The sequence below is a fragment of the Canis lupus genome, chromosome 8, assembly GCF_011100685.1.
Source record: "Canis lupus familiaris isolate Mischka breed German Shepherd chromosome 8, alternate assembly UU_Cfam_GSD_1.0, whole genome shotgun sequence".
In the NCBI taxonomy this organism is placed as follows: Eukaryota; Metazoa; Chordata; class Mammalia; order Carnivora; family Canidae; genus Canis; species Canis lupus.
Window position 1 is genome coordinate 42,007,971 of NC_049229.1, and position 14,269 is coordinate 42,022,239.

The 14,269-nt window shown below is 42.5% G+C and overlaps 1 protein-coding gene across 4 annotated transcripts in view; it reads right to left on the reverse strand.

Annotated features, from left to right (window-relative positions):
• The window catches only part of ZFYVE26 (zinc finger FYVE-type containing 26), a 63,361-nt gene that overhangs the window by 14,800 nt on the left and 34,292 nt on the right, over positions 1 to 14,269 (reverse strand). For all 4 annotated transcript variants that reach the window (XM_038545037.1, XM_038545035.1, XM_038545036.1 and 1 more), the window contains 8 exons: positions 13,860 to 14,036; positions 11,806 to 12,052; positions 10,965 to 11,078; positions 8,309 to 8,472; positions 7,151 to 7,287; positions 5,232 to 5,263; positions 4,418 to 4,554; positions 2,989 to 3,209 (listed from right to left, as the gene is read on the reverse strand). In XM_038545037.1, the coding sequence (XP_038400965.1) occupies positions 2,989 to 3,209; positions 4,418 to 4,554; positions 5,232 to 5,263; positions 7,151 to 7,287; positions 8,309 to 8,472; positions 10,965 to 11,078; positions 11,806 to 12,052; positions 13,860 to 14,036 (1,229 nt within the window). The remainder of the gene's footprint in view (positions 1 to 2,988; positions 3,210 to 4,417; positions 4,555 to 5,231; positions 5,264 to 7,150; positions 7,288 to 8,308; positions 8,473 to 10,964; positions 11,079 to 11,805; positions 12,053 to 13,859; positions 14,037 to 14,269) is intronic.

Below are 14,269 nucleotides of genomic sequence, written 5' to 3' on the forward strand. Positions count from 1 at the left end.
AATGAAATAGTTTGAGTAAAAGGGCTTAGGATTGAGTCTAGATTTTTATAAGTACTCATTAAATATTAGTTATTAATACTCAAAGGAGGGATACTCACAAATTACCCACTTGCTTTTTGGTTCTTTAGAAACCTGTATGCTTGGGAGAAAGCACTGAGACTATATCCATGACCTGCACTTATAGTCAGTCTAGAGGTCACATCATTACCATTCCCTGCAGGTGCTGCTGGGCAATCACTTAGATTCTAGTCTCCTGGACTTGACATCATCTCCCTGCACTAAGGATGGGCCCTTGCTACAGTCCACTAGCATTGCCACCTTTGATCTTACTCTTGACACCTGGTGACTGCAAAAACCTCACAGCAACAGAGAGCCTAGAGAACTGGGTCATTTTGTCTAGTGCTGCTTGAAACAGTCCCACACTCAAAGTTCTTGAATATAATTGTACGTAATACAATTACAATATATACTACACAGTAAATAAATTATGTAGTATATGTTATATACAGTTGTATATAATTCTAGCAAAAAAACAAAACAAAACAAAAAAAACAACCTGTGGATCCTGACTTATCCACCAATTTCCCTGGAAAGGGATTCAGTATATCAGTCATTCTCAACCTAATGGGAATAGGGTAGGAGAGAGTATATTGTATAAAAGCAAATTCGGTATCACAACGTATTTTACATTTTTAATAGGTTATATGAGTTTTCTTTTTAAACATTTATTTAAATGTCTATCGGAAGGAAGTATGAGTTAAAAAAATACTCTGCAAATCAGGAGTTCTAAACACATGAGAGATGAATTCACTCCCATTAGCAAACCTGCACAAAGGAAGTCATCTTCTAGAATGGGTGTGTCTGAATCTAGAATGGGGAAAAAAGAATGTGTAATTTGAAACCACTGCTGTATACTGTCAAGAGAAGTCCACAGAATCTGGGGAGGAGAATCCTACCAGAGTAAGCACTTTCTTCATTTCTACTGTCCGCAGCCTGAAGTGGATATTTCCTCTATTTATATTAGGCTTTGAAGAAAGTAAAGGACTTGTTAAATTTGTTTTGTCCCCAAACTGAATACTTTTTTCTTTAATAAGATTTTATTTCATCTACATTACTGATATTTGAGATATATTTAGGTATCTTTTTTATTTTTGCTCTAAATTCTACTTTTTCTATATGGAGTGTGTTTTGTTCCTTGTCCCTCTTCTCCTCCATTTCTGGTAAACTGATAGATTCTTGGTTCTTTTCATGGTTATTTAGAAAACTTAATGTACACTCACTTCTTCATTCACTAACTTGAAAAATGATGTGTAATCTATTGTCTCTTCACTTAAAAGAGGGAGATTAATTGCTTTATACTTCCTTCTACTTTCTGTGTCACCTCCCTCCTCAATCTTCCGGTTTTGTTACTAAAAAGAGTAAAACTAGCATTTTTGGTGTAGAAATACTCTTAGCCCTTTACAGGGATACACTCAGTTTATCTTACTGAGTGCCCTATGAGATAAGTATTACTAACATCCCCAATTTACAGAGGAGGAAACTGTGGCTCATGCCAGTCAAGACTTGTCCAAGGTTATAGAGCTAGGAAGTAGTACAGATGAGGTTCATTGTGCTTGCTCTGCTGTCTTGGGAGTTTGCAGGCAAATACTTCAAACAAGTGCCTGAGGCACTTATACTTCAAAGAAAATTATGCTCTCTGCTCCCAAATCTGGCTAGGACTGAGTGCTGAGAACACATCACATGAGTCACACATCTGGGTGGATATGCTGGGAACAGGGAGTTTCAATTGTCAAGTTAATGAATGGAGGCAGAGCAGGTTGTACAGGGATCTGGGGCCTAATCATACCTTTTCCATAGATACTTATACTTTATGACTCAGATTCCTACCTGTGACACAGGGATAGACCAGCCCCTAGTACACTTTATAGATCTGTTACCCAAAACTTCTGAGGCCACAGTCTGAATTTGGTGAAGACTGGGATAGAGTCCCGGCCAAGGTTAAGCACTGGACACTTAGGGAGGACACATTTTCCTTATAAGCTAGAAAGTTCCATAGAGCTGAAACGTGTTCCCCTAAAAAGATTTTTTTTTTTTTTTTTTTTTTTTTTAAGAGAAACACTTTTACAATCCTTAGGTCTTTTATTTTCTTTACATTTATCATGCCATGAATTCATAGGGAATGGGTTCCAGCAGTTCAGGCTTCTTTCCATTGGTTCTCACAAAGTGTGCTTCTCTGGGTGGGGCAGGCTGGCGCTTCAGTTGGACCGAGTACCTTTCTCTTTGGCTTCCTTCTTTTCCTGACCATTTTCCTTCACACGCTCCAGGAAGCTATCTCGGTTCTTTGAGTGTTTAATATGCTCAATGCGGACATTAATTCTCTTGGCAAGAATCTTGCCCTTAACTTGTTTGTTTACAACAATGCCAACAGCATGCTGAGTAACATTGCAGACTCTTCCAGTTTTGCCATGGTAACATTTGTGGGGCATTCCTTTTTGAACAGTGCCCATTCCCTTGATGTCCACAATATCACCTTTCTTATAGATTCACATGTATGTGGCCAAAGGAACAACTCCATGTTTTCTAAAAGGCCTAGAGAACATATAGCGGGTACCCCTCCTCTTTCCCTTCGTGTTGTTAATTTTGGCTAATTACTGAAAGATGGCGGTTCTGGCCGAAAGGCCCCTAAAAAGATTTTAATTATAAATTAACCAAAGTCTTTACTTTCTTTCTGACTGGGTAAAGCTAGAGGCTACACTGCTTTGAGGATATGCCCAGGGAAAGCGAAGGACACAGGCTGTCAAGGTAGGGTGAGGATGACCACTTGTGATCTGGTAGCAGCATTTCACCATCGTCAAACCGAGGTGCAAAACATACTCAGTGAATCTTCTGAGAGAGGATGGTGAGGTTGAGAAGTCATAAGGGGGCCAGAAAAAGCAACCAGACAGAACTGCTAACCATGTAAAAGAACAGAGACTCATTCCCATTTACCTGTCACAAAGAGCAAGGTCCTGGCTCCGGCCGGCCTTGACGAACATCATCTTGGCGCTGAAGAGCAGCTGCTTCATGATGTCTGTGAGCAGCCCTGCATCCACCTCTGGGTTGGTGAGGCCCTGGGACAGCCTGCAGCAGTGCTCAATCAGCTGGTGGCCACAGGCAATGCTGTCCCGGTGCAGGTTCAGGATGGCAATGCACAAGGAGGCACTGGGGGACTGGCCAGGGTGGAAGAGGAGGGAAGCAGTGAGCTTGGGGACCAAAGCATGCTTCTAATGCAGTTGGGTGGCAAGAATTATTCTTCTATTCCACCAGGCTTGAAATACACTGCAGGAGGGAGCCAAACTTCCACAGCAAAGCGGGAGTGGAACTAAACACATTTCAGATATTCTAATGGTCCTGCTAGACCATTGGACTACGACAGTTGCCTTGCTGGAGAAGTCTCTGCTTTAAGCCTGGACATACTGCTGCTGAGTTCATATTCCAAAGCACACTTCCAAACCTTTCAAGTACACTTTTCCTACTGCAGGATTCAAGGCTCTAACCATAAATCACCATTTCAATCCTACCTTTTACTGCCTCTCTATGAACACTCTATGTTCCTTCACATTAAGCCATTTCCAGTCCCCTAATCATGCCCTGAATAGTGACATTGTGCCTTTACTCAGATGTTCTAGTTTTGTACTCTTTGTCCTTCCTCTATCCTCATTCTCCTTACCTTCTCCAGATTTCTGCTTGTCACACACCTACATTCTTCTAAGGATCATCTTAAATGCTAGTTCTTCCATGAAGCCTTTCCTTTTTTAAATTTTGTTTTTATTTTTTCTTTCTTTCTTTCTTTAGAGAGGGGGTAGAGGGAGGGGCAAGGAGAAAGGGAGAGAGAGAATCTTTAGCAGGCTCCAACAGAGAGCTCAATCTCACCACTCTGAGGTCATGACCTGAGCCAAAACCAAGAGTCAGATGCTTAACTGACTAAGCCATCTAGGTGCCCCCCTGAAGCCCTTTCCAACCTGCTCTCATATATTTCCAAGATGCTCTTCATCTTCTGTCTCATTTGGTTTACTTGTCTTAGCTCCCATGTGAAGGCCAGGCTGTATTCACCTATCTCTGCATTTCTTTTTTTTTTTTAAGATTTTATTGATTTATTCGTGAGACACACATACACACACACACACACACACACACACACACACACACACACACAGAATGAGAGAGAGAGAGAGAGGCAGAGACACAGGCAGAGGGAGAAGCAGGCTCCATGCAACAAGCCCGACATGGGAATCGATCCCGGGTCTCCAGGATCACACTCTGGGCTGAAGGCGTCACTAAACTGCTGAGCCACCCAGCTTGCCCTATCTCTGCATTTCTTGCCATAATTACACATTGTAAAGAAACTCAAATGACCAACAAGTTTTATTGCTATTACCTGCTCATAGTAAAATTCACTCCGCACCAGCTCATTTTCCTCCTCATTCAGATCCAAAATCCATTCCACCTCAGCTGCTTTGGGGACTCTCACCACGCCTGAGTATGGAGGACTTTCACTCTTGGAGCTGTCTGGTGCTGAGGAGAGAAGTGTCGTTCAAGTGTCATTCTCTAACCAGCAGTCCACTGTAGCCCCAGCCCGAAAACTGGCGTGAGCTATATGCACTATCTCAGGGCCTCTGTCTCTTCTTGGACCCTTTTATTTCCTTTAGGAGATCTCATTGTGTACCTCAAACTTTCTTCCCCAGGGAAGTTCTGAGATGATGGTTACAGCATCAGACAACCCCACTGCTTCACACAAGAAACTCTGAAATGTACAGCCTTTTCAAATGGAGGGCTGAGTCACTGGGTATCCTAAAAACTAACCTCTGTGGGAGGATATGAACCAAACTATTAATAGTGATTGCCAAGGGGGAAGGAGGGAGCATTTGGAGGTAGGATGGAGGTGAAAGGGAATCTAAGAGGAAAAAAAAAAAGAAAACCACCTACTCAAAGTTAGGGACCAAATTCTCTGGTTGCTGGCTTTCTGAATGCTGGAAGCTAATGAGGCAGTATGGTAGCTTAATAGGATGGTAAACTTTAAGAGAAATAGCATGATAGAATGACAAGAATGTTCTTTTCTTCTTGACCAACAAGTTGGACTGAGTTGCAACTGATACTTTTAATAAAGGTATCAGTTGCAGCTGAAACACAAAGAAAGACGCCAAGACTTGAGCATATAAATGAAGACACACAGGAATGTGATTCAGCCTTACCTTCTGGTTGTCCTGGATTCTCCTCTGGCACACTGGAAACAGAGAAAGAAAAAAGAAATGCTTGATCCCTTCTCCTCCTTTTTGTTTTGAAGCTGGGATAGTGCATTGACATTTACACAGTTACCCAAGTAAGATGTACCAGGGAACCAATCAAACTCTTCCTGTCCCTCACCTGTCAAGCTAATCACTGACAATTTTCTGTCCACCTCTTTAAATGTCCCCATCTTTCTCTCCATCCCTGCCTCAGAGAGGACTCTTATCACTTATTGCTAGAGCCTTTATAATGGCTTCCCAATTGGTGTCCTAGACTCTGTCAACCTACTCCTTACTTTGCAGCTACAGCAAATCTGGTCCTGTTATGCTTCTGCTTAAAATTCTTCCATAGCTTCTCAGGGCAAAAGTATTCCACATTTGCAGTTTCAGCAAAGACCTTATGACCTAGCCTGGTTATCTCTTGAGAGCACTGCACTCATGACCTGTGCTCAACTCATAAAAGTCCTCCCCACTCTGTCACTGGCTCTGGTCAACTTCAGTTGGCACCACCAAACACTAAGTCCTGATGCCACAAGTTGGAGGTCAAGTCTAGTGTCTACACGAGAAGCCTGCTGGTCAACCCCAGCCCATGCTGCCAAAGAGCAAGCTCCAAGCCTTTGGGCCCAAGTCCTCCTCGCTCAACTGTCAGTTTTCTAAGTTTAATGTATGCTAGCTAGAACCTCAGTCTATCAGCTACCTACTCATACTTCCTCAAAGGACCCACATATTCTCCTGTCCCTACTTTCGCAGTTGTTAATTCTACTTCTGCATGCACTGTTTTGGCTTCTTTTCCTAAGTTCTTATACTCTAAAGCTTAGACTAGGTGCCACCCCTCTAAGACACCTTCTGACCATCAGGCTAAGCTGGGTGTCTCTACCACTGCACTCATCCAATGACTTTGTGGTCTGTTACCTGTTTTCCCACTAAAATCGAGGCTCCTTGAGGAAAGGATTTTGCTGAGTAATTGTTGAATGAAAGAATCCCAATCAATACTAACTATTCATTTCCAATCTCAGCAATATGGTATATGGATATTTCTTCTGTTTCCTACCCCAAGAGAGGCAAGTGGTAGGTCAGGGTCACAGAAACTACAATATAAGAATGGCACGTCTTCCTTCCTAGGAGATCAGTAATCATCATGGTAAATAATGACAAAAAATATTCATATTAAAACAAATTTAATGCTATTGAGCTACTGAGCAGAATATAAAATCAATTTGTCTGTAGCAAAACATGAAGAATTCAAAGTAATTTGCTTTTGAGGAGTTGCTTTAGCTCATATTCCCAGATGGCCTATGAGCCTTAGTCTCACCCTCCTTTGCTGCTAGAGGTAGTGAGAAAAATTGAGCAACACTAAGCTAGCAAACAGCCTTAATCTGTCTTGCCAGAGGTATAAACAGTTTCTGAAATTTGTTTCTAGGTAAACTGTGTGTAGGAAGGTATGGGGGCTCTTCTAGTTGTGGATAACAAGCCAGGATGACTAGCTGGATTAAAACTGATGCCAATGATGCTGGAACAGTCAGTGGATGTGAACACGTCCCTTTGAGGCCAGCTAAGATGGATGGAAGCAGGAGCAGCAGGAAAACTGGTGAGGTTGTTGGCAACCTAAGATTAGTGGCCTCAGTCGGGAACCAAGTGTCCTGATCTCAGAGACATCATAGAAGAGCTTTAAGCTCTGTTTCATCTCTTAGAAGTTTCTCTAATCTAGGTCAAACATTTCGCTATAGAGTTTATGGCATTTCAGTATGAATGTTAAATTAGAACTTGCTGTAATTGTTCCAGACTTGAGATGCTCTCCACAATAAGACACCAAGACCCCCTGACCTCGGGGGAGGGTGGGTGTGCAGAGGTCCATGGAAGTAGTGGCCCCACTGTAGGACACTCACTCTTTATTGTAGTAACTATAGCACTGGTCACACACACGAGTAGGGCTCTCTCTGCAGCCTTCTACCACCATTTTCTTCGTGGAGCAAGCACTGCACACTAGCCGGCCACAACGGCGACAATGGTGACGCCTGTTGAACTATTATTGGGAAGAGAACGAAGAGGGAGGAAGAGAAGGTGAGATTGCAGGAGCTGTGAGTATACCTGTCAACCCACTTATCTTTGGTATTAGCCACCTGCAACTTACTAAGAACACCAGGTGTTTGGGCTTCTACTGAGAAAGAATACCAAGCCCATACCTTTAAGAAGCTGACATTTAAAGGTATGTCTTAGATAGTGGGCAAAGTCCAATGGGCAGTTTTGCAATAGTTCCTGACAAGTTTTACCTGTCTGTGGAGGCAATGTGTGAAGACACAGCAAAAACAGTAGGGAAGAACTGACTTACTCAGCCAATGCAAATCACATGTTTTCACGGCATTGATGATGATGAAAAGAAAAAGATGCTTTCACTAGTACTGCCTCATTTCACTGTAAGAGGCTTACATGTTATACCTCCTTCATAGATGAGGGAATGAGACACACAGAAATCAAATCATTGTTGTTCTTGTCAGCCTTGAGCTAATATGCCAGTCAGTACAGTGGTAAGTGTACTTTTGTCATCATAGTTGGTCCTTATAGCCCCATGGGCCAAAAAAATGTATCATCCCTAACTTACAAGTGAGCATTTGAGACTGAAAAAGTCATACTGCTAGTAAGAGGCAGATCTAGGATTAGAACCCAGGTCCTATCTCCAGAGACAGTACATACAACCACCACCAGGCCACCTGTCTTATGGTGAAAGGGGAGCTAGAGACAAGATCTCCTTGTATAAGTGATAGTGACTCCTTCTGTTATACCACTCTGCCTCTGTTTAGTCATTTCATGAGAATGGCAAAGATTTTAGAATTTAAGGTTACCCGAAGGTATCTACCACCTGTCTGAATACAGAAAATACACCTGATCAGGTCAAAGTTAAACCCAAAGTCTTAGATTTGGTAGTTCTTCTGAAAATACCAATATTCTCTTGGGGATAGCAGGATAGACTATAAACTCTGGGCTCATGAATTGGTGGTTTCCTTTCACATCCTCTCCAGGCAAAGCTGGAGACCAACACTGCTTACCATGGTGAAACGCTCCCTGCAGCAGACCATGCAGATGCTTGCACTCTCATCAGGCACCCATTGATGCCTGCCAGGGGGTGTTGCTGGGGGGACAAACTCCAGTGGAGTCTGACTTTCTGGGAAGCTCCTTTCCCTTGGACTGGGGGAATGTACAGTGGAGACACCTGGGAGTCAGAGCCAAAGTCAGAGTAAAAGGTGATCAATAGTCCAGCTAATAAATGAAGGAATGAGAAAAATCAGAATTTCACCATGTGTCAAACACCTACTGAAATAACATATCCAGCACAATGGTCATTGATGGCTGACTGAATTATAAAAAGAGAGACACCTGGACACTGTGTGTGTGTCTCCTGATGGAAGGCACACAAGCACCTATCAAATATACTTACCAAAAAATATTAAACCTGAATCAAACAAGCTTCTAGATCTATCAGTGTACTGGAAATACAGAGGACTGAGACCAAGACTAGAGGGTGGCAATCAGCGAAATCTAGCATATGGGAATCTCTACAGGACAAATAAACTAGATAAATAAAAAAGAGGTAGGGGAACCTATTGATTAAAAGAAACTTGAGAAGTATTTTAGCTAAATGCCATGTGTGGACATTATTCAGATTTTGGTTCTAGGAAAACCAATTAAAAAAAAAAAACATTAACAAGGGCACCTGGGTGGCTCAGTGGTTGAGCATATGCCTTTAGCTCAGGTCTTGATCCTAGGGTCCTGAGGTCTAGTCCCGCACTGGGCTCCCTGCAGGGAGTCTGCTTCTCCCTCTGCCTATTTCTCTGTCTCTCTCTGTGTCTCTCATGAATGAATAAAAAATCTTAAAAAAAAATTAAAACAGTAAGAAAACATTAACAAGACAACTGGGGAAATATGAATACTGACTGGATAGTTGGTAATAATAAAAAATCATTAATTTGTTTTTAGGTATGATGAAGATGTTACAGTTTTATTTTTTTTAATTTATTTTTTTTTAAGTTTTTTTATTTATTTATGATAGTCACAGAGAGAGAGAGGCAGAGACACAGGCAAAGGGAGAAGCAGGCTCCATGCACTGGGAGCCAGATGTGGGATTCGATCCCGAGTCTCCAGGATCGCGCCCCGGGGCAAAGGCAGGCGCCAAACCGCTGTGCCACTCACGGATCCCAAGATGTTACAGTTTTACTTTATAAATTCCTTACCTTTTAAAGATATATACTGATACATTTATAAACAAAATCATATGATATCTAGGATTTGCTTCAAAATAACCTGGTATGGAACAAGAATGGTCATCATGAGATGGTAATTATTGTAGTTGGGGATACATATGTGGGACACTATTACACTATTCTACTTTTGTATACTGGAAAATGTCTACAATAAAAAGATTTAAAAAAAATTAAACCAAAGTTGCTCAGACTGCCATTTGTAGATGCAGGAGGCTGTTTGTAGTTCTGTAAGTCTGAGCCCTTCCCTCAGGTCTACTGGTTATTGTAAAGCATGGCTAATTTTCAAAGTATGGCTGTGAAATGCCACAGTCTTTGCTTATTGGTACCTAAGGAAATTTCTTGTCGACTAGCGGAACAATGTTGGCAGGTCGCAGAAGAAGAGAACTGAAAAACACAGTGACTCCTGATACCACCTATAGATCTCTTCCTGGAATCCTGCTCCCTTGACTGTTGGCAAAACAAACACTTTCTGAGCTTCTTCTGAGGACTGTAGGCCATTGTGCAAAGGGCCAGGGACTGGGGAAGAGGAGGGATGGTGGGGAAGAGGAGGGTAGTGAAAAGGGGTGATCAAGACACAGCTGAGTTTTTCAAGGAGCCTGCACAAACATAGGTGAGTAGGTGACAAACATAAATAACGATCTTGCAGCAGAGGGCCAGGATGATCATGAGGACTGAATATACTCTATCTTCTCTATTAGCAGTCAGTAGTTGTGCATTTGCCCACTCATCAAAATTTACTTGTAACTTCAAAATCAGTATTTGCCGTGCCTTTGTAGATATAGGCAGAGTGATGAATAATTTGATTTGCCTGACATGCAGGTTCTCATCTGAAGATGAACAAGGTGATGTTCTGCTTTCGTATTTCAGCTCTCATACAGAGGTGACCAGAGGATGGAGATGGGAGGGGACAGGGTGGGGTAAGGCAAGAAGCTCTAGCTCTCGGGCTAGCTGGACAGGTCTGAATTCCAAACTCAACAGGTACTCACTAGTGGGTTTGACTCAGGCAAGTCATGTTAACACCTTTAAACCTCTTTTTCTCTTTGGTAAAATAAAGAAAATAAAATTTATTAAGATGAATTTTTTTTTTTTTTTTAAGATGAATTATTTTCAATTTCAATTTCAAAATAAAATCTACTAGGATGAATTGTTTTCAGTTTCAATCTAAGTGACTCACACACACACATACACCACATACAGACATCTTCCTGATGAGCAATGGTTTAGTATCTGCTAGTTTAGTGTTTGCAGAAATCTTATAGAAATACTACTGCAAATAATGAAAATTGATTGATAAATTTTCTGGGAAATACAAAGCTGGAATAAGCCAAGAAAATAAAATAAGAATGTTGTAACTGGAAAACAAAAAAGAGGCTAAAGAATCAGAAAGTCAGAATAAAGGCAAGTTTGAACTAAACGATGGGTAACTCTCAGAACCTGTTCTTACCAGGAGCAGGAGCAGTAGGAGTAGCAACAGCAGCAGAGAATTCTGCTGATGGTGATCTAGACAAGGTCTCAAGGTCCGAAGCCTGACTGGCTTCCTGGAGGTGAGTCACAGAATCTGTAGAGAGGGAAAATGCTGACAAAATATCGTCCTACCATAAGCATCACTCTGCTAGGCATTCAGCTTAAATCTCTGTTGTTTTGCTGATTGTCATTCCATGATTCTGCCTGGTATAAAAAGCATGGTGGAGGTACTTCCAAGACAACAGCAGGAATGCTTCTTCAACTCCTCAAAAAGCAAACTATGTTATAGACACATGAAGTAGTGAAGTAGCTGCCAAGATTTTACAAAATAAATTTTAAAAATGCCCAGAGAGAAGTAGAAGACATTCAAATAATGGCCCTGGAGGGTAGAGAGTAAGAAAAATAAAAAGTTGTCTGGGAATATCAGCCTACATATATCCATTTTCTTCATTCTAAAAGAGACTTAGCTCATGTAGTAGCGGTATCTGATGTGACCCTGTGAGCACTGCACACCCTCAATGCAGAATGACAGTACATAAGAGTCCACTGCACCAAGGCCAAACAGAGACCACTCCCATCATGTTTTGTCTCCCAAACCTTTATGTTTGCACAGTGATAACCTACCAAACTTTAATTTTGGTTAGCCTGCCACTTCCTCCAAGGCCAAGAGCTCTCCTATATAGCAAAGAGTTATCTCTCTGGAGGATATTCCTTTCACTCTTGATCAACTCAAAATAATAAAAGAAGGCATATTACAACTAAGGATGTGGTACGCTGTTTCCTCCACCACATGGAGTCCCCATTAGGATGTTGGCAGTTACCTGATCGTTTCTCCCTCAGAGAGTACGGGAAGTCCAAGGCTTTTCCTGCATATCTGGAAAGCAGTGAGTCAACGTCATCCATGGTGAAGCCAATTTCCTGCCCAGCCAGTAGCTGATGCAGAGTCTGCACAGCTACAGTGGCCCAATCCACTTTCATGTTCATGAGGAGCTGTTCCAGCATGAGGAGGGGGTTAGAGGACAAGTGGGAATAGCTGGCTCGGTGTGGCTCAGGGAGGGTCAGCAGAACCTGTTTGTAGGGTAGATTCACAGAGTAAAGAAAACAGTACACACAATTCAGAAGAAATCCAAGGTTCCTACTGGGAAGGGGAAGGAGATCAGGGACCAAAGGCACATGGCCAACTACTGAAACTGGTTGGAGTCTTTTAGGAAGCAATCTATTTCAATCTTTCAGGTGGCAATCAAGAAGTACTTCAGGTACCTATTACCTAGAAGAGAGGTTGGCTAACATTCTCTGTAAGGGGTTAGATAATACATATTTTAGGCTTTTTGGGCCGTAAAGTCTCTGTGGCAACTACTCAACTCTGCCAGTGTGGTGTGAAAGCAGTCACAGGCCATATGTAAGTAAATGAATGCATGAACTTATGTTCCAATAAAACCTTATCTACAAAAGTAGGCTGAGGACTGGATCTGGCCCACAGGTGGCACCTCCAGGTATCGCTGAACACTGCCTGATTCTTACAGCCACCATTCTGTCAGTCTGAGGCTTAATTAGAATGAGCAATATAAGGTGATGTCAGTAGGCTGCCTAAACCTAGCACTTTAGTGTCCTATAGGTAAATGATGTCCTCAGCTCCCACAGACTGTTATCACTAGGCTTGAAATATGTTCACTAGCTCTGCTCACTGCCAATTTTCAAGGATTCCCCCATGTAGGAACAGTGCATCCAAAAAAAAAAAAAAAAAGCATTTTCTTTAGGAACACTTTATGTAGCTGAACTCTTAACAGGTGAGCCAGTACTCATACTGATGGTTCTCCTAGCACTTGTTCTATTTGTGGAGTGAGGTCTATACTCATGACGTGGTAGATATGAGCCAATCAGAATCATGAGAACAGTGTTAGAGGGGGGGATCCCTGGGTGGCTCAGCGGTATGGCGCCTGCCTTTGGCCCAGGGCGCGATCCTGGAGTCGCAGGATCGAGTCCCACGTCAGGCTTCTGGCATGGAGCCTGCTTCTCCTTCCTCCTGTGTCTCTGCCTCTCTCTCTCTTTCTATCATAAATAAATTAAAAAAATAAATCTTAAAAAAGAAAAAAAGGGATCCCTGGGTGGCGCAGCGGTTTGGCGCCTGCCTTTGGCCCAGGGCGCGATCCTGGAGACCCGGGATCGAATCCCATGTCGGGCTCCCGGTGCATGGAGCCTGCTTCTCCCTCTGCCTGTCTCTCTGCCTCATTCTCTCTCTCTCTCTCTGTGAGTATCACAAATAAATAAAAATTAAAAAAAGAAAAGAAAAAAAAAAAAAAGAACAGTGTTAGAGGGCCCCATTTCTAACCGCCCCCTTCTCTAGCTTACTTTTTACTAGCTTGCAATTTTTTCTTGTTAGTGTCTCCAAGGTTACACATCAAAGGTAAGAACTTCATTACCTAGAGAATTAACTCTTTTTTCTTTAGCACAAACTAGGTTATTAAGCAGTAGTTTGAAATCCTCACCTCAGAATCTCTTCAGAAGATAGCCAGGTCCTGCCCCAAAAGATTCAGTTTTAACTGATCTGGGATAAAGGTCAACAATTTTTTTTTTTTAAAGTCCAGGTGATTCTACTACATGGTCAGCATTGAGAACACTGATCAACCGATACCAGGGAAACCACAAAGAGAACTTAAGAGGACCATGCAGAATTCACTTTGGAGGCAAGGCAGGAAGACAATGACAACTCCCAAGGGACTCAGGAGTGGGTTGCTAGGATAAAAGTTTTATATAGCACAGGACAAGAATGGCAGGTGCCTGGAAGAGCCACTGACAGGGTAAGTTCTGAAGTAGAAGCTGGGCCAGTGGTCTCTCCCCCAGACATGCCTTCCCATCACCCCCTTTCCTTCCTGACCTTGGATCCCATGTATAGTGCCTGGATTTCACGGTGTCGGACAGCAGTTAGTTCTCCGTAAAAGTGAGTGGTGAGGTAGGTGGCCAGGAAGTGAGAAGCGGCCAAGCTAGGGTGCTGGTCAAGGGATTGCTCTGTGACTTCAAGGCACATTGTTGGATCAGGAATTCTTTGCAGGAGCTGTTGTAAGAGAAGGGTAGAGGGGAGATGAGGCCCATAAAGAACTCGGTCCAGCCTTGTTTTATTTGGGATGGAACATTTAGGTTTATTCATTTTGGACTAATCCCCCTTCTCTGCACTCTTTCTTTCACCATCCCTGAAGCTCCACAAATGATGACTTTGACCAGATTTTAGCAGAATCCTGGACCCAGCTGAGCATCTAGCATGAAAGTCAGGTCTACGCACCTCCTGTT